Here is a 20,513-nt window from a genome sequence, read left to right on the forward strand (position 1 = left end):
CCAAATTTAAGAAAAGAACCTGTCCAGATTAAAACACTGGCTTGCATATGTATAGGGACAGTCTCAGAGACATACACAGAGATAAAAGGAATTTAACACATCAAATACTCAAATTAAGTTTTTCTAAAATAATTATAATCTAAAAAAATATATTCAAAAGGGTTCTTACTTAATGAGGCCAATGCTTCCTTTACATCCTTACCAATTCTCCACAAATTCAAATTTTATCTTCTGCAAAATAACCCAACAATAATATTTAATCAATACGAAATATAAAAGTTCACACAAGAAGTATTTTAATATATGATGATCAACAAGGTCAAACTCTCTGACTACTCAAAAAACAAAAATAAATGGGGGCAGCCCCAGTAGTGCAGTGGTTTAGTACCACCTGCAGCCCAGGGTGTGATCTTGGAGACCCAGGATGGAGTCCCACGTCGGGCTCCCTGTGTGGAGCCTACTTCTCCCTCTGCTTGTGTCTCTGCCTCTCTTTCTGTGTCTCTATGAATAAATAAAATCTTAAAAAAAAATGAAAAATATTCCAACTTAGGAAAAAGCAAAGGAATGGCAGAAACTACATAGTGGTTTTACATTCCTACGGATAAGTAATTGGCTGATAAATGATTATATGTTGGCCTAGCCAAATGCGAGTTGTTGGTGTGGGAGATGCAATAATATAAGACATGCTGCTTCCAACTAATCTAGCTAAGTCATAATTAAGGAACAATGAGAATACAAAAAATGGCATTAGTAATAAAAGCCCCATTGACAATGATTCTTTGTTTGAACAAATTTCACTCAGGCTCCTGAAACTTCTCCTCAGCTCATCTGTGTGCTTCTTTGTAAAATTCAGTTTTAGCAAGAATCCTGCTAATGATATCTGATCATCCTGAGCTCAGGCACCTCATCTTCCTCCATTCTTCAGGTAATGATGTCTGATAACGCTGGCCTGCTTGTTAGGTTGGTTTAGCCAGAATACTCCTTCCCTATGATGTTTCCTCTTAGTAATTTTCCATCATCCACTGACCCCTGCTCTGATCCTTAGCTATAAATTTCCACTTGCTCAAGCTGTATTTAGAATTGAGCCTAGTCTCTCTCTTATTGTAAAATCCCATTGCAACTGTCCCTATACCTACTGTGATGGTTCAGAATCAAGTCTGCTGTATTATCTTTAATAAGTGTCACTGAGGTTGATTGATTGATTGATTTTTGAGAGAGAACGGCAGAGGGAGAGGCAGAAAGAGAGGGAGAAGCAGAGTCCTCGCTGAGCAGGGAGTCCCACATTGGCGTGGGGCTTGATTCCAGGACCCTAGGATCATGACCTGAGCTGAAGGCAGACGCTTAACTGACTGAGCCACCCAAGTGCCCCTGAAGTAGTTTTATTTTTTAATATCATGCAGTAAATGTAAAATTTTCAACACACTGTACCCACCACGTATACTACCATATAACCATGTACACCGTCATGTAACCTTGGTGTACATGGCTCACTTGGCCACACTTCAGTACCTCTGGGTCCCAGCTTTGGATTTGTACCGATATGACCTTAGATATGTCGCTTCTCTTTGAATTGCTTCCTGCTCTATAAAATGAGGGAGTTAAAGAAGACACTGTTGATGACACTTCTAATACTATGCTCTTTATATTCTACCATGTATGTGAGGTACAGGCAATAAATACAAGTATAAATATAATATATGAAATCAAAGATTTTTGAACTTTATCAGTGAAACAAGAAGAAATCAACTCCTCTCTGTTACAGAGTTATGGGTAGTTTTATGGTTTATACAGACATATTTGATTAATAAATAAAACATTCCCAAATCTGGGCAAAGGTTTAAGATGATATATTTGGATCAAGCATGTCTTAGGGAAGGAAAATTTTTGCAAAGTGATTTTCACTTTTATGATTTTTATTTAAGTGTAAACTTAAATTGTTTTATAATCTCTTGCCTTACTTTCAGTAGATAATGAACACTATGAAATATAAGATATTTCATGTAGTGACAGAAAAGCATTAAGTAGAGACCTTTTAATGAATAGCAATTTAGCCATACCAATTGTCTTAAAAATGCTATGATGCTGCATTAAACATCAAATCTTTAAAAAAAATTTTTAATATTTGAGAGAGACAGAGTGAGTGAGAGAGAAACAGCAAACATGAGTAGGGGGAGAGGCAGAGGGAGAAGGAGAAGCTGACTACCTGCTGAACAGGGAGCCCAACTCAGAGACGCAGAGCTCAATTCTAGGACCCTGAGATCATGACCTGAGCCAAAGGCAGATGCTTAAGGGACTGAGCCACTCAGGTGCCCCTAAACAACAAAACTTAATCAACTCTTACTGGAGAAACTTCTAGAATAGAAATGATTAGGTATTTGGTAAAGGACTTTGATATAGTCAAATGAAAAAACACTGTATAGACATCTAAAGATTTTACTTATTTATTCACAAGAGACACAGAGAGAGGCAGAGACAGGAGAAGTAGGCTCCATGCAAGGAGCCCGATATGGGACTCAATCTTGGGACTCTGGCATCATGCTCTGAGCCAAAGGCAGATGCTCAACCACTGAGCCACCCAGGTGTCCCATGTATAGAAATTTAAGATAATATTTTATTGAAGTAGTGTGAAAAATAACTGATAGTATAAATAAGTGTAACTGCAGAACTGAATATCAAACAAGGCTGCAAACACATAAGATAGCCTATGCATAGCAATAGCCAAACTGTTAAAAATATAATGCTTTCCTCCAGACTTTTCAATATTTTTCTCATTCTCACTAAAGATAAAGTAATATTACTTATAAAATAAACTATTTGGAATAAAATAAAAAAAGCAACAATACTTATTAAGCTCTTATAATGTGTCAGACACTGTGTCAGGAGCTTTACATACATCATTTCATCACATATGACCACCAGGAGTTAGAAATGGTTATCAAAAGGGTGGGGCAAGATGGCAGAAGAGTAGAAGTCCTCAACTCACCTGGTCCCAGCAACTTACCTAGAAAACTTTCAAAACATCCTGAACACCAACGAAATAGACCTGAGATTTAAAGAGAGAATAGGTGGAATGCTACAGAGAGAGAAAAGTTTTCGCTTCTAGCAAGAATCATCTAGGGTGAAATTTACTAGGCCATGGTTGATGTTCTTGACTCAACGGGCTCATACAGCCACTCTGCACTGAGCAAAATGACTAGACGGAAGAATTCACCACAAAAGAAAGAATCAGAAACAGTACTCTCTGCAACAGAGTTACAGAATATGGCTACAATTCCGATGTCAGAAAGCCAACTAGTGGCTCCGGAAAAAAAGCATAAAAAGGACTCTAGAGACTTTGTTACTGCAGAATTTAGACCTAATCAGGCCAAAATTAAAAATAAACGACATGCAATCCAAACTGGATGTCCTAACGGCTAGGGTTAATGAGGTGGAAGAAAGAGTGAGCGAAATAGAAGACAAGGTGATGGTAAGGAAGAAAGCTGAGGAAAAAAGAGAAAAAACAAGAGACCATGAAGAAAGGCTAAGGGGAATAAATGATAGCCTGAGAAGGAAGAATCTATGTCTAATTGGGGTTCCAGAAGACACAGAGAAGGAGAGACGGCCAAAAATAGATTTGAACAAATCATAGCTGAGAACTTCCCTAATCTGAAGAGGGAAACAGGCATTCAGATCCAGGAGATAGAGAGGTCCCCCACCAAAATCAATAAAAACCATTCAACACTTCGCCATTTAATAGTGAAACTTGCAAATTCCAAAGATAAATAGAAAACCCTTAAAATAGCAAGAGACAAGAGATCCCTAACTTATATGGTGAGAAATATCAGATTAATAGCAGACCTCTCCACAGAGATCTGTCAAACCAGAAAGGGCTGGCATGATATATTCAGGTACTAAACGAGAAGAACATGCAGCCAAGAACACTTTATCCAGTAAAGCTGTCATTCAGAATAGAAGGAGAGATAAAGAGCTTCCAAGATGGGCAGAAACTGAAAGAATATGTGACCATAAAACCAGCTCTTAAAGAAATATTAAGGGGGATCCTGTAAAAGAAAGAGGAAGTCCAAAGAAATAATCCACAAGCACAGGGACTAAATAGGTATTACAATGATACTAAATTCATATCTTTCAATAGTTACTCTGAGCGTGAATGTGCTAAATGATCCCATCAAAAGTTGCAGGGTTTCAGACTGGATAAAAAAGCAAGACCCATCTATTTGCTGTCTACAAGAGACTCATTTTAGACCTAAGGACACCTCCAGCCTGAAATGAAAGGTTGGAGTACCATTTACCATTCAAATGGTCCTCAAAACAAAGCTTAGGTAGCAATCCTCATATCAGATAAATTAAAGTTTATCCCAAAGACTTGGGAGATGTTTATCCCAAAGATGTTATCCCAAAGACTTGGGAGATGTTTATCCCAAAGACTTGGGAGATGAAGAGAACACAGGCTACACCCTTTTTGAACTTGGCCACAGCAACTTCTTGCAAGATATATCTATGAAGGCAAGGGAAACAAAAAATGAACTATTAGGACTTAAGATAAAAAGCTTCTGCACAGCAAAAGAAACAGTCAACAAAACTAAAAGACAACCTACAGAATGGGAGAAGACTTTTGCAAATGATATATCAGATAAAGGGCTAGTATCCAAGATCTATAAAGAACTTATTAAACTCAACACCCAAGAAATAAACAATCCAATCATGAAATGGGCAAAAGACATGAACAGAAATTTCTCCAAAGAAGACATACACGTGGCCAACAAGCACATGAGAAAATGCTTCGCATCACTGGCCATCAGGGAAATTCAAATCAAAACCACAATGAGATAGCACCTCACACCAGTGAGAATGGTGAAAATTAAGACAGGAAACAACAAATGTTGGAGAGGATGTGGAGAAAGGGGAACCCTCTTGCACTGTTGGTGGGAATTAGACCTGGTACAGCCACTCTGGAAAACTGTGTGGAGGTTCCTCAAAGTGCTAAAAATAGAGCTACCCTATGACCCAGCAATTGCACTGCCGGGGATTTACCCCAACGATACGGATGCAGTGGAATGCCAGGACACCTGCACCCCAATGTTTATAGCAGCAATGACCACAACAGCCAAACTGTGGAAGGAGCCTCAGTGTCCATCAAAGGATGAATGGATAACAAAGATGTGGTGTATATATACAATGGAATATTACTCAGCCATCAGAAAAGATGAATACCCACCTTTTGCTTCGACATAGATGGAACTGAAGGGTATTATATGCTGAGTGAAGTAGGTCAATTGGAGAAGCACAATCATTACATGGTTTCACTCATACGGAGAATATAAGAATTAGGGATTATAGGGGAAAGGAGGGAAAACAAGTGGGAAAAAATAGAGAGGGTAACAGAACATCAGATACTCCTAATCTGGGAATAGAACAAGCAGTGGTGGAAAGGGACGTGGGCAGGGGATATGGTGACTGGGTGACGGGCACCAAGGAGGGTACTTGACGGGATGAGCACTGGATGTTATATGTTGGCAAATCAAACTTCAATAAATAAAAATATATTATAAATAAAAAGAAATGGTTATCACCATTAAATAGATGGGAAAAGTGAGTCTAGAGAGATTAATTAAACTCTCCAAGGTCACAGTTTTTTTTTCCTTAAAGATTTTATTTATCTATTCATGAGGGACACACAGAGAGAGAGAGAGAGAGAGAGGCAGAAACATGGGCAGAGGGAGGAGCAGGTTCCGTGCAGGGAACCTGATGCGGGACTCGATCCTGGAACTCTGTGATCATGCCTTGTGCCAATGGCAAACCCTCAACCACTGAGCCACCCACGCATTCCAAAATCACACAGTTAATCAGTAGATGAGACTGGTTATACAGTTGGGCCTGTATGATGCAAAGCCAGTATACTATGTCATCTTAAAAATATAAATTTATCACACACATATGTGATATTCTTTAATCTTTTGGAAAATACTTTGTGCAAAATTTTATGCACCTGCATTTTTAGAAAACAAATATGAGCCCCCTCTTTTCTTCATTAATTTGAAAAATGAGAGACCAACAAGTGTACATGTTTGTGACTGAGTTCTGTATAAATATGTACATGATTTAGTAAATAAGTACTGATTTTCATCCTAAATTTAGAACTTCTGCAGCTTGGAAAATAAGCTCTTATTATGACTAAAAAGCATTCCTTTCATATTAGCCTTTTCTCCAAAGACTGTCAAAGTAGATCAATCCATTTTAATTGGCATATTAAATGTGCTAGTCTACTTCTCAGATTCAAAGCTTGGGTGTCACTGAAAATGATGAATGTGAAACTGAATTCTCTCAAGGGTGCTTCAACACACATGATCTGCTCTATCATGATAATTATGCCATAAATGTAAAATACTGCTTCAAGCAGCTGACCAAAAATACTCATATTTTATTCACTGTATGATGACAAAAATACCTGGAACTCTCCAAGGACCTCATGAGGGAACATCACTCCTTGGGGAGACAGGGGCTCCTAAAGCGCAGTCCTCTAGTTTAGAAGAATCAGCTCCTTGTAATATGGCTCATTAAATAAGAGGGGGTTAGAATAGGACTAAAGGGTACAGTTTTTCTTCAAAGATCAGTAGACATTTAAAAGCTGTTAATAGATTCAAAATAATTTAAAAAGAGAGGAATAGGAAAGTAAAAAGTAAGTTCATAAATTTATTTGTTGTTTTGAAAAAATATGATTTTCTTTTTCTCAGAGTAAAATGCCAGGAATATAAGTAAGCCCAGGGGGTTGGACCAGAGCAGGGGCATAAATTGAGACCTGCAGTAGATTCATTAAAATAATACTAGATCATAATGTTCCTGTACACCTTTATGATGGATCAAAAGCCTTGCTTTTTTTACTTGGATCTATTTTTCTTTTACATTTCACCATAACTAAAAGAAGTCTTCATCTTGTTGATGAAATATTACATTTCATGTCTATTAATGGAACTTTTAATTTTAATAAGTTCAGTGGGTTAATTAGAATGATGATTTTTTTTTTTAACCTTTCAATTTAACATTTTTCAGTTCTGGATACTTTTGATCGAGGCATTTAATTTTCATTGCCCGCGGTATAAATATTAGCTGATAGGAAACTCTCATTTCCCTTTAAGACTACAGACAGTATTACCTGAACAGAACCTCTGTGTAGCTGTGGCATATGCAGGTTAGGTTTTCAGGAGCATTTTTGATGCTTTGACTATTTTATTCTGTTTTATTATGATAATCACAAGAACTTCTGTTGAGTATTCAAATTTATTCCTATGCTTGTAGATAAATTTGGCTTTTTGGTCCCACACAAACACTTTCTTTCCTTGCCAAGCTAATGAAGTGGAGTTTTTTTTTTTTTTTTAATCCTTTAAGTAGAAATTATGTTTTGAACTGACTAAACTATTTAGGAGCATTAGAATGAATTGAACTGAATAAAATTGAGCCTCATGCAAAATTTCTTTAAATCACCTAAGATTAATAAACCTTTAAAAACTGTGAACAGATTTGAAACAGGAATAGAAAGGGAAGCAGGTATATAAGTCCATATTGTAGGAGTACAAATGTACTAAATTAAGAGAGGCTTATAACCTTTCTTTGATTGGAGCAAACTCAGTTCCTGAACAGATGGTCTTGTACCATTTAATCACTCTTTAACTCCCTACAATCTGGCTTCTGGGCACACTATCCACTGAAAGCACTCGAAGGTTACCAATAACCTAGGATCATGGAAGCCAGCAACAGAACTGCTAGACGGAGATTTACAAATCAAACCCAGCCAAATAATTTTATAGATTAGAGAACTTTACCCCAGACATATTAGGAGACCTTCCCCAGATTACACTTCAGGTGAACCATGCAAGGTCTGAAGACTCACAGCTGAATTTCTGCCAGTGCTGTGCTGTTCCTCCCAGCCAACTAGGTAGGTTTGCCTTCTTGAACCACTGTCTCAATCTCCTCCACATTTTCTTACCCACTGACATCGTTTTACCTTCTTGCTAGATTCCTTTGTTCTGCCCTTCTTTTGAATATCCCTTTCTCCAACATCTGCTACTCCCCATATTCTGTTAAAGAACTAAGCCTCAGGCCTGGCCTTCCAAGAATTGTCTGCTCTCACAGTTTCAGTTTCATGTTCATGTTCAACCTTGTCCCTTTTATTTTAATTAACTATTGGGCACCTCAATTAACTATCATGTCTGTATTGGAACTATGAAAATGCAAATAAAAGCGCTAACATTTGTTGACTGTTTAACTAAAAACCAGGAACTGTTCTGAGCTCTTTACCTGTATTAACTCTTTTAATGCTTAAAATAACTTTATGGGATACTTTTCTGATTTTATATGTAAAGAATATAAGGTACACAGAGGCTAATCAACTTGTCCAAGCTTGGATTCAAACACATATATTTTGTTTCCAGAAGCTGTGCTCTTAACTATTTTGTTAGGCAGAGTGTCCGGCAATAAGAAATCTATTTATAATCTTGAATATTAAAATAACATTTCATATCAGAGTGCTGCTTTCTGTGACTCTTCCTTTGATATTACAATGGCTTATTTATGTAAAAATTCTGTTCCATTCAACATCTATTTCAAGAAACAAGATCAATTTTTCTCAAATTGGCTTAAATATAAAGGAAAAAAAATATTTTGGCTGGTCTTACGCTATTACCTGTTATATGTGTTTATTTCAGATAGAATCCTGCAAATCCTGCCAAAAGGAATTAAGTGTGTTTTTCTATTTAACCAGAAATTTTCTGTATTCTAATTAGTATAACACACATTTCAAAATAAAGTCCATTTGCTATATTACTACAGAAACCCACTCCCCAGTTGCTATAAGGGATGTCCTCTACAGAATTACCTTATTCCCAGTAGACAACAATAATATAGAATACAATGACTTAGTGAAATGTACACGGTCAGCTGGTTAGTTTCTGTAATAATTAGACCTCTTCCAAATATCAAGGAGCAGCAAAGGCTGGAAACAAACACCATCTTCAAGGACCATTTTCTCACATTAACATGGCAGAGGTGCTGCAATGTGAACAATGAAAATTTTATTCACAGATAATCAGTAGGTTGCCAGCACCAGAATTGCCTAGGCAACAGAAAATGATGGGCTCCTAATGGGAAACAAGTTGGGGAGAAAGGAGAGAGGACTAACCACTCAAAGAAGCTTGCTAGCCTCCTGAATGTACTTTCCTTTAGATAAGGAAGAGGGAAATCCCTAGTAAAATCACTAATGGTTAGACTTGTGCACTTGGTCTCATCCTAATGCTAACAGGGAAGAAGAAAGTAAAAATTAGACCCCCTTCATATGATAAATCTTATATATAATGTATCTCAGCCTACATTTTACTAGTGTGACATCCTTGCACTTAATTTTCAGATCATTTCCACAGGACTCTCAGTGTTCTAAAGGCACAGCTGCAACTATTTTTCTGTGATGTGATATTGAGGCAGGCTGCTGGAGAAACAAGCTATCTCCTCTGTTAACTCCTTCACACCATTATGAAAATCATTGCTTCCAAATGCCTGACAGCTCTTCCTCCTTTCCTTCTTCAGTTAACACCTTCATATTGGTTCTGCACACATATTGACAAAAGTGTGACCTTGGAAAAATATTAAACCTCTTTGAAACATCTATATGTAAAATTGGTATAATATTTATTTCAGAAAACTGTTGAAACCACACATAATACATATAAAATAATTTGAACAGTGCCTATAAACAGGAGCACAATAAATAATGGTTATTCTCATTTTTCTCACTTCCTTTCTCTTGCCCTAGAAGACAAAGTATATAATGCATTTTCTGTGCTGAGGACCACTGCCAAAGAGGCAGGCACATAGATCAACAACTACAGTAGTGTGGCAAGTGTTGTAACATGGAGTATGAAAAGGACTATAGGAAACCAGATTTAATGGCATATTTTCCAAATCCACAAGACTTGTTTTCAAGGAGTAATCTATGGGATGATTGGGTAATATGGTCTTTTGTATAATTTGTCTATTCCAAATCAAATGTGACATAGGAAAGCAGGGGTAAGTGAAACAGACACTGTTACCATATTTACAAGAATAAAGGACTAACAATTGGGGTAAATTATTTTCCTTTAAATATTTCTTAATCAGACAACTTGAATAATTTTCACATTTAATTTACTTGGTTTGCATCTACTTGTGGCCATCACAACTGCTTAATGAACATCAACTCTGCCCAAATACCAGTGTTAGGGTCATCAACCAAGACCTGAAGTAGCATAGAGTGCAGATGGAGAAAAAGATACTTAACAACAACAAGGTAAGACTCAAGCATAGAAGGTGAGGCCTAGGCTTCTGGTTCTAGATAAAAAAGTGAGTGTATGGACTCAATTCTGATCCTCTTCAGCCCCACAGAAGTGACCACATAGATATTTAAAATAAACATAAAAGACTAAAGTCATAGCAATGAATAGAAAGAAAGAGGGCCATCAAAGAAGATATGTCAGCACACTTTTAGTACAAAAGACGGCAAATGGACGTGGATTAAGGAATAAAGTGGAGCAGTGAAAACCAATATAGAGATATAGATATAGATACAGGTATATTCCAAAGTACACCACCATCCCAGAGCACTACCAAAATACTGCCACAGGTGTAGGAGCTGATCCACCAAAAAGAGGGGCTCTAGAGGGGCACTTAGTTTGCAGGTATAATGGAGGACAGATATAAGAAGAGGGGCATGACACAGAACTGACTAAAGGTCACAGGAGCCAGCTCCATGCCCAATATAGGGAACCACAGTCATCAAGAAAACAGGGTTTTCTCTGAATGTATTGAACAAATTGGCTGTGATATGTTAATACTTCTAGTATAGACAATGGTTTCCTCAAAGTAAAGGCCTTCATATTCTGGCATTTGGCAAAGGTAGTGAAGTCTAGTTTGCTTCCCATCAGATCCCTGTGAGACAAAGGTCCCAAACACATCTTCTTCACCTCTTGTTGAGGTGGTGGGGGGAAGAAACTACTTAATATACTAAAATAACCAGACCGTCTATCACATTAATATATAATTAGATAAACGAGGAATTACCAGGTCTGCGACAAAATAACCAACAGAATGAGAGACAAATACCATGTTAATGAAATACAAAAATTACCTCAGAGGTTATACTTAGTGAAATAAACCAGACATAGAAAGGCACATATTGCATGATTCCACTCATATGAGGTACCAAGAATAGGTAAATTCATAGAGACAGAAACTAGAATAGAGATTACCAGGAGCTGGAGGGAGAGGAGACTCACTTAATGAGTACAGAGTTTTGTCGGGGATGATATAAAGTTTTGAGTACAGATAGCAGTGATGGTTACACAACACTGTAAATGTATTTAATGCCACTAAACTATACACTTATGAATGGTAAAATGAGAAATATTAGGCACTTTAGTGAATTGGATAGAATTAATTATATCTCAATAAAATTTTAATTAAGGGGAAAAAAGACAATTCAAGGAACAGAAGAAATCTTAATTCTAATTTCTACTTATAGAAAGATTCATGAAGATAAACTATTTATTAAAAGAAAGGAAGGTGGGAACACAATGGCCTAGACTCAGTTTTCCCTCCTCCTCTTAATCCAATTATTCACCATGAAAATAATTCAATGGATAATGATGACTTTGGGAGCTGGAAAGAAGAAGGCAGACTGGACTGGCTACGTCAGGACTTGAGGCAAAGTGGTCACATTCCTGAGATCTCACAAATGCTGGGCTGAGCACCAAGAGAGGGCTATGGCCTAAAATAACCAACAGGAATAAACTAAAAAATAAGCACAAGAACAATTAAAGTCTATTCTGTCTGGCTAAAGGACTAGGAAACAGGAAGCACAACAGAGACTGAGTTGGGGGAATCCAACCCTAGCTTTTCAGCTGAGCTCCCAACCAATTAGTTGCCTAATGTGCCTTTAGCAGAAGCTTCAAAGCTATAATGGGTCCACCCAACCTCTGCTTCACACAAGGTACTGGAGGGCCGATAGGGCTGTGGCATCAGCTAAGAAGCCCCAGTGAGCTGTCCTGATATCTGCTTTGTAAACTGGGCTTCAGTGGGCAGTCCAATTCACCTGTAATAGCAGCAGCAAAGCTCTGAAGGCCATCTCAACCCCACTCCACAACCAGTGCACCAGCCGTCTGATCTACCTACTGCAGCAGCTTCACAGCATGACAAGCCTATCCTGATCCTCACTTGCGAATCCAGTTGAGTGGAGTGATCCACCCACAACAGCGGAGCTCGGTGTCTCCTAGCCTTACACTCAGAGGAGATGCAGGCCAGATAGAAATGGTGTATTACCTATAAAACACAAATTTGAACTGATGAAGGATTTATCACCTGACACTAGGAAGCCAGAGAAAGTAGTACAATAATTCTCAGTGCTATAAGAAAACAACTGTCAATCAAAAAATTCTGTGACTAACAAAAGTATCCTTTAAGAATGAAGGGGAAATAATGACATTATCAGACAAAGGAAGACAACGAATTATGTTGCTAGCAGACCTACTCAAAAATAATGTCTATAAAAAGCTATTAAGCAGAAAGAAAACAACAGAAGAAGGCTGGGATGTTCAGAAAGGAAAGAACAAGGGAATGGTAAAAGTTGAGATTAGCACAATAGACTTTTACCTCATGAATTTCTTCAATCAAATTTCACAATTAAATCAGAACTTTTCACACAGTCTGATATACTGCTCAAAAAATGCAGAGGAAATACTTTAAAAATATATTTAAAAAGTAAAAAAGGAAAAAAACACTAAATGGAAGTAAGGTTTCTATACTTGTATACTTCTGTGCAAGGCAAACACTGATACCAGCAGGATTTTTGATAACTATGTATATGGTAATTTCTGGAGGAACCTCTAAGAAAATTTACAAAATCAATATACTAAAAAATATGAAAAGTAAATCAAAATGGAATTCTAAAAAAGGTCAAATAACCCACAAGATGGCCTTCAACAGGTGAATGGTTAGACAGTGGTATGGTCATACTGTGAAAAAGTACTCAGCAAAACACAGGAACAAACCTGATACATGCAGTAACTTGGATCTCTCTCTTCGGAATTACGCTGAGTGAAGAAAGCCAATCTAGAAGGTTATACGCCATATAGTTCCATTTATATAACACTTGTGAAGTGACAAAACTATAAAATGGAAAACAAATTAGTGGTTTCCTGGGGTTAAGGAGAGCAGTGAGGGAGTAAGGAAGTTTTAGGATGATACGGTGATGGTACATTTCAGTATCTTGACTATAGAGGCAGTTACACAAAGCTATACATGTAATAAAAAAAGAGCCACACACACAAACACAAATGAGTGTATGTGTAACTGATAAAATGTGAATAAGCTCTGTGAATTATATCATCAATTTTCTGTTTTTCATATTGCACTACAGTTACATAAGATGTTAATGTTGTGGAATGCTAGTGAAGGGTTCACAGGCCCTCTCTGGATATTTCTTTGCAATTTCTTATGTACCTATACTTATTTCAAAATTAAAAGTTAAACATTTTTATTAAATTGACACCTCAAAAATTTTGGTTGTCTAAATTGATAATTACTTTAAATAAAAAGCCATGAAGCTATAAAAGGTATAATAAGAGAACAAAGATAAGCTACTAGAAATTTAAAATATGGCTTTGAAAAACAATTCAACAGAAGAGCTGTAACAAAAAGTTGAGGAAGAGTGTCTAAATATAGGGGGGAAAACTCAAAAACCAAACCTCAGAACTTTTGTTTTGGGTTTTTTAACCCAAAGAAACAGAAACCATTTGAGGAAAAAAAAAAAAAAAGGAAGAGATTCAGGGGATCATTCCTGGAGGACTAAGATCTAATAAAAGAGCCCTACTAGAAAGAATAGAAAAGCAATAATTAATGAGAATCTCTCACAGCTGAAGAAAGTCACAAATTGAAAAGGCTCAAGTGCTAAGCAGAACAAATGAAAACAAGACCCACAAAAAAACAGGTTCCCATGAAATTTTAGGATACCAAAGATAAAAACAAGTTCCTAAAAGGATATGACCTCAAAAATGTAGTTTTACTACAATGTGTAGAGTAACAAAGGTGATAAATAAAATAATTAAAAATAACTACTAAATATCAGGAGATTAAGATGGAAGGGGGGCTGAGGTATACAAATGACCTTTTCAAACAAACAACAGAAATTGCAAAGGTAAGAAATGAAGCAAAAAAACTTTACATTATTCAGGAATTTGGAGACAGGTGAAAATAGGTATTGTTTTTTAAAAAAGACTTTCTGGAGATAGGGAAATGGAATACCCAATATTCCCAGTGTAATATAATGTAATTGCACTGTAATCTCAACTATATTATTTCACTTTTTACAATAGGCATTTATACAATTTTTATACCCTATTCAAAAAAAGATGGGCAGTCCCAGTGGCCCAGCAGGTTTAGCGTTGCCTTCAGCCCAGGGTGTGATCCTGGTGACCCAAGATCGAGTCCCACATCAGGCTCCCTGCATGGAGCCTGCTTCTCCCTCTGCCTGTCTCTGCCTCTCTCTCTCTCTCTCTCTCTCTCTCTCTCTCTCTCTGTCTGCCATGAATAAATAAAAACAATCTTAAAAAAAAAAAAAGAGGCACTATTTGGGACGTGGATTTTAAGTATTCTGCCTACAAAGAGGCCTGGGTTTTGGGATGAAGATTGATGTGGAAGCCTAGGAGTATGAGTGAGGGCAGGGTGCTATATTAGATCAGCAAGCCTGCTCAAACTGTAGTACAGGAGGATTGGAAGAAATCTGGAGAAACTGCAAGATACAGGTGAAAAATAAGAAATTGAGGTGCTGTGTAGGACCTCAAATGTTAGGATATGGAGTTTACAATCTATCCTGGGGAGAGTAGGGAATCATGGAAGGGTTTTTCTTTTTTTAAGATATATTTATTTATTTTAGAGAGAGACACACACACACATACAGAAAGTGCACTAGTGGGAGAGGTAGGGAGGAGGAGAGTGAATCTTAAGCAGACTCCACACACAATGCAGAGCCCAACACGGGCTTGATCTCACAACCCTGAACCAAAACCAAGAGTCAGATGTTTAACTGACTGTGTCACCCCAGTGCCCCATCATGGAAGGTTTTAAGCAAGAAATTCCATTAATGGACCCAGGCTTTATAAGATCATGTGTTCTCAAGCACAAGGAATAAACAGAGAGACTAGAGACAGAGAGATATTATTAAAACCATGCCACTGAGTAGTAATGAAGTCTAAGTGGTACATGGCAATGGGGATGAGTATGAAGAGACAAATATCAATGCTATTGTGAAGGCAGAGCCAATATGAGAACCATCTGGACAGAAGAACTACTGGCAAAAGAAGGGACTACTGAAGGCAATGTCCTTATCCAAGACAAGCACAATGGAAGGAAGGGCAGATCTGAAGAGAGAAGCTAACACATTTGGTATTAGAAATGTATTTTTGCTCATCATCACTTATCATCAGGGACATGCAAATCAAAACTACAATGAGATATCACCACATACCTGTCAGAATGGATAAAATCAAAACACAATAACAAATGTTAGCAAAGATGTGGAGAAAAGGGAACACTCATGCACTGTTGGTGGGAATGCAAACTGGTGTAGTCACTCTGGAAAACAGTGTGGAGTGTCCTCAAAAGGTTAAAAATAGAACTGCCTTATAGCCCAGCAATTGCACAGTATTTACCCAAAGAACACAAAAACACTAATTCAAAGGGATACACATACCCCTATGTATATAGCAGCATTATTTATAGGAGCCAAATTATGGAAGCAGCCCAAGTGTCCAAGTGATTGATGAATGGAAAAAGAAGATGTGGTATATACATATATATACACACACACACACACACGAATATTATCAGCCATAAAAAAAGAATGAAATCTTGCCATTTGCAATGACATGGATGAAGCTAGAGAATATAATGCTAAGTAAAAGAAGTCAGAGGAAGACAAATACTATATATGGAACTTAAGAAACAAAACACACAAGCAAAGAAAAAAATGAGAAAGAAAAAAAGAGATAGTCAAAGCAAGAAACAGACTTAATTATAGAGAACAATCTGACAGCTACTAGAGGGAAGGTGGGGGGATGGGCTAAATTGGTGATGGAAATTAAGGAGTGCACTTACTGTGATGAGCACAGGGTGATGTATAGAACTGTTGAGTTGCCATATTGTACACCTGAAGCTAATATAACACTGTATGTCAACTAGAATTAAAAAACAAATTAAAGAAAATTTTAATTCATAAAAAGTTTAATATATTGAACAATGTTACTGAGATATGATTGACATGAAAAAGCTGTGCATATTTAATGTCTACAACTGAATAAGTTGGAAATAAGTATACATCCAGAAATGATGGATCTTAGATACTAGATCTGTGGAGAGATGATCACCAAGTAGTTGGAAATTCAAGTTTAAATATTAGGAAAGAAAAAAAAATAAATATTAGGAAAGAGGATTAGAGGTACAAATTTAGAGACATTTGCTTGAGAAGTCCACTATACCTTCCTCCCACACATACCTTCAAGTATACTCAAACATTCAAGTTAAACATGATGATTCTATCACAGGTATTGAAGCTACGAAAATAAATGAAACATTTTCTCTGATCTCTGGGAACTTACATTCTAAGATCTCCAAAAGGTGGGTTTCTGGAGGGGTTTTTCTGGGGGGAGTCAAAATCTCACAATACTACAAAGTATATCTGCTGTTGTTCACAATAGCTTTCTTTTTACTCCTCTAAATTTACCTATAAAAGGGGATTTGTTTTATTCTCCATTCTTCAAAAGAAAACAGCAATTTCTGACTAGTGAGAGAGTAGTGAGGAAGGTCATCCCAGATGATAGCATACTTTTCCAACAGCCATCTTAAACCCAGGTATAAAAGGACTTCCTTTCACATGAAATTAATTCGCTATGGGTATTGTTAAGGAAATCAATAGCTCTCAATTTAGTCCTCAATGTTTTAGGTCTGTAATTCATCAATAGCCCTATACAGAGTTGAAGGAGTGGACAATGCCACAGTTCTGGCACACTTTCTCCTTTCTGGATTCTGGAAACTTCCTTCTGCCATAACCTTTTTGTGAAGGAAAGAATTAATTCAGCAGGCCTAGGCTGTTCAAACTGAACATTCCCAAGAAAGAATATTTGCAGGATGGGTCCTTGGCTGGCTTCTTGGAATGTTCTGTCAGATAAGAGCGTTTTTGTATGCTTAATTAAGGCCTTTGGCCATACTGTATCAGTTTGTCCAGATGGTTTACGCTAACAATGTGATTTATGGTGAACATCTGTTTCCCCCCCCCACCCTGGGGAGCTAGAACTTGAATAACCAAGGTCAATCATGCAGGTGCTATGTGCATACATGAATGACCCTAGATAAAAACCCTGGACACTCGAGCTTGAGCAAATATTGGTTGGCAACACTTTGTATGTGTTTTCACACATCATTGCTGCGTAACTGTGTCTCACATGACTCCACTGGGAATGGACACTGGGAAGCTTGTGCCCGGTCTCCTCAAGACTTGCCCCGAGTGCCTCTGCTTATTTTATCCTGCATGCTTTCACTGTAATAAATCATAAGTGTAAGCAACAGAGTTTCTAAATCCCGCGAGTTCATCTAGTGAATCACTAAGGCAAAGGACCTCTGATATAGCTTCCTTCAAAGTCAGGGACTTCTTTCATTTCCAGAAATTGCCTGAACTTTACTACTCCTTCTTTACTCTTTCCATCTTTTAGTAGGGTTTAAAGCACCTGGACAATCCCTGGATATCAGTTAATTGCAAAGTCCGACCTGGTCAATAATGATTAAGAGGTCTGTGACATCAACATTTCAAGCAGAGGGCTATGTCTGATCTCTATTTCATTAGTCCATGCCACCCAGTCCCAGCAATGGACAAGGTCATGCTACTGCCAAGAAAGTGGCAAATGGCATCTCGTCATTTTATATATCATTACAACCAAGTTGCCAACAGGGTGGGGCATAATGGCTCCCGGGAATTTTCTGCTGCCAATCCTTCCATCATCTCCTTCTCAGAAACTGTATGCAAGTCTGTATAGATATAATCCCCATGAAGCTGCAGGAGAGAAGTCTTTGTCCTTACCCTACAGCAAGGCTCTTACGTAGGATGTGGCTTCACCTGGGAGGCACAGCACAAATAATTTAGTAGCAATTTAAAAAAAAATGATTTCAATATAAAAAACACACCTAGAGTGAGTTCTCTATAAAATTCTCTCTCACTTGTACTCTAATTGGCTTTTCTTGAATGGGAGAGAAAGAGTAGGAAGTATACTGCATGTCAAAAATTACACATAATCCACAGCCTTCCTTATATGTATCAAGCATGAAATAACTGTTTGAATTGTTGATTTTGTTAGTTATGTGCTTTGGTGCTCTCTGGCTCCTATTCCCACAACTCAAATCTGTGACCTATTTATTTTCTAATTAAAGGCTTTGAGATTTCATTACCCTACAAAAGTGTGTAACACATGTGAAATGCTATGTAAATGATACATACTGGTCTTAAAATGGCTCAGAATCACAGCAATGGGTAATATGAAGTTAAATGTATTCCCTATTTTACCATTTCATCAAGTGAAATTGCATATCTCAAATTTGTACAGAATATATACTTGTACTGCACTGATACAAGTGCAACTAAGATAAAGCCCAAATCCTCACCTTACACAGGAGTCAACAGTCCAGTGAAAAATTTCTAACACATATTAATATAGGGATTTCACGCTCTTGAGAAAAATCTTAACATTTATTTACAAGTCTCCGAAATAGCTTCTCATATATAAACCACTGTGAGTAATTACATGTTTTGTTGAAGACCAGCAAAAGAATCAGAGAAATAGTGTGACACAATCTAATGGACCTGGTTGGTTCTCCCTTTCTCTCACTAAAACAAGTATTTATTTGTGTGTGTGAATGTATATGTGTGTATTATATGTATATGCATTTTTTTTTAATAAAAGGAGTTTTTTTTGTGTTTGTTTTAATTAGGCTCCATGCCAAGGGTGGAGCCTAACATGGGGCTCAAACTCATGACTGTGAGATCAAGACCTTAGTTGAGATCAAGAGTTGAAAACTTAAACAACTGAGCCACTCAGGCACCTCAAAAAGGGCATTTTGATTTTATAAGCGTATCTCCTGGAAGTACTGTTACTCTTATTAAATAAATGTTAACTGCTTGGAATCCCAGGCACACACTCAGGTTCATTCCCTTTCTCCTCAGGCAGTTTCCATAATCCACAACATTTTCATTTTAACAGTCCTCATTACTGGTATCATTTAATACTTGAGGGTTTGCTCAAATCAACATCAATCTTGCTGATCCTGCAAACACTTATTTTGTTGACACAACACAGTCTGAATCCATAGCTAGTAAATGTGAAAAATTTTAAATTATTCCTCCAGCCAACATGTCACTAAGTACGAAGAACACTCTGTCAATCACTCAGTTCTGTCACTGAGACACAGAAATAGAAATTAAGCACAGGGCCTTTCAATGAGACTCCATTTCTACCTCATATATTCCCTTGCCCACACATACATACTGTTTCCTCCTGAAGGCATTTAACACCTTAAACTCAAGCACTGTGAAGATGAAAACATTTGTCTGGAAGATATCCTGTTGGATACATCTGACTCATATTTCTTCATTAATAAATAATCTTTTACCACAAGTAAATCTTAACTAACCAGAAAAGAGAAAAGCCTTGCCCTCAGAAAAATCAATAAAAACCTATTCAGAATAAATTTTTTTTTTTTTTAGAATAAATTTTTTTAAATTAACATTTAAATGTCTTTAGACAAGTCTAAATTAAGAAAAAAAAATCTCTTTACTTGATTGGAAAACCTCATGCTCACGTTACGCTGATTCTGTAGTGGGACATAGCGCTGGACAGGATCAATGTCTTTAGGACTGATTAATTCATCAGCTGAAAAAAAAAAGAGAAGGGAAAGGACATTATCAAAAATGCATCTGTACAACACTATAAGCCAACTAGACCTAACAGAACATTTTCCATATACTAGGCCATAAAACAATCCTCAATAAATCTAAAGAATTAAAAGTATACAATGTATTATTCTGACAATAGAATGAAATTAGAAATCAATCAACAGGAAGAAATTTTAGAAATTCACAAATACATGGAAATTAACACACTCCTAAATAACCAATGGGTTAAATGGGAAATTAGAAAATACTTTCTAATACATATTCTGATAAGATGATTGAAAATGAAAAGACAACATACCAAAACTTATGGATGAGGCTAAATCAATGAACCCTGAAAGCAGGCTAATTCATTGGGGGAAAGAATAGGTTTATTCACAAATAGTGCAGGGACAACTTGAGTATATTTAAATGCAAATGAATAAAGTTGGACCTCTTCCTCAAATCATCTACAAAAATTAACTCAAAATAGATCAAAAGTTGAACATAAGACCTAAAACTTTAA

At 37.0% G+C, this 20,513-nt stretch overlaps 1 protein-coding gene across 4 annotated transcripts in view; it reads right to left on the minus strand.

The window, feature by feature from the left end:
* PHKB (phosphorylase kinase regulatory subunit beta) overlaps positions 1-20,513 on the minus strand; it is a 219,759-nt gene that overhangs the window by 64,437 nt on the left and 134,809 nt on the right. For all 4 annotated transcript variants that reach the window (XM_041766919.1, XM_041766922.1, XM_041766920.1 and 1 more), the window contains exon 15: positions 19,894-19,988. In XM_041766919.1, coding sequence (XP_041622853.1) covers positions 19,894-19,988 — 95 coding nt within the window. The remainder of the gene's footprint in view (positions 1-19,893; positions 19,989-20,513) is intronic.

This window comes from Vulpes lagopus, chromosome 8 (genome assembly GCF_018345385.1).
Source record: "Vulpes lagopus strain Blue_001 chromosome 8, ASM1834538v1, whole genome shotgun sequence".
NCBI lineage: Eukaryota > Metazoa > Chordata > Mammalia > Carnivora > Canidae > Vulpes > Vulpes lagopus.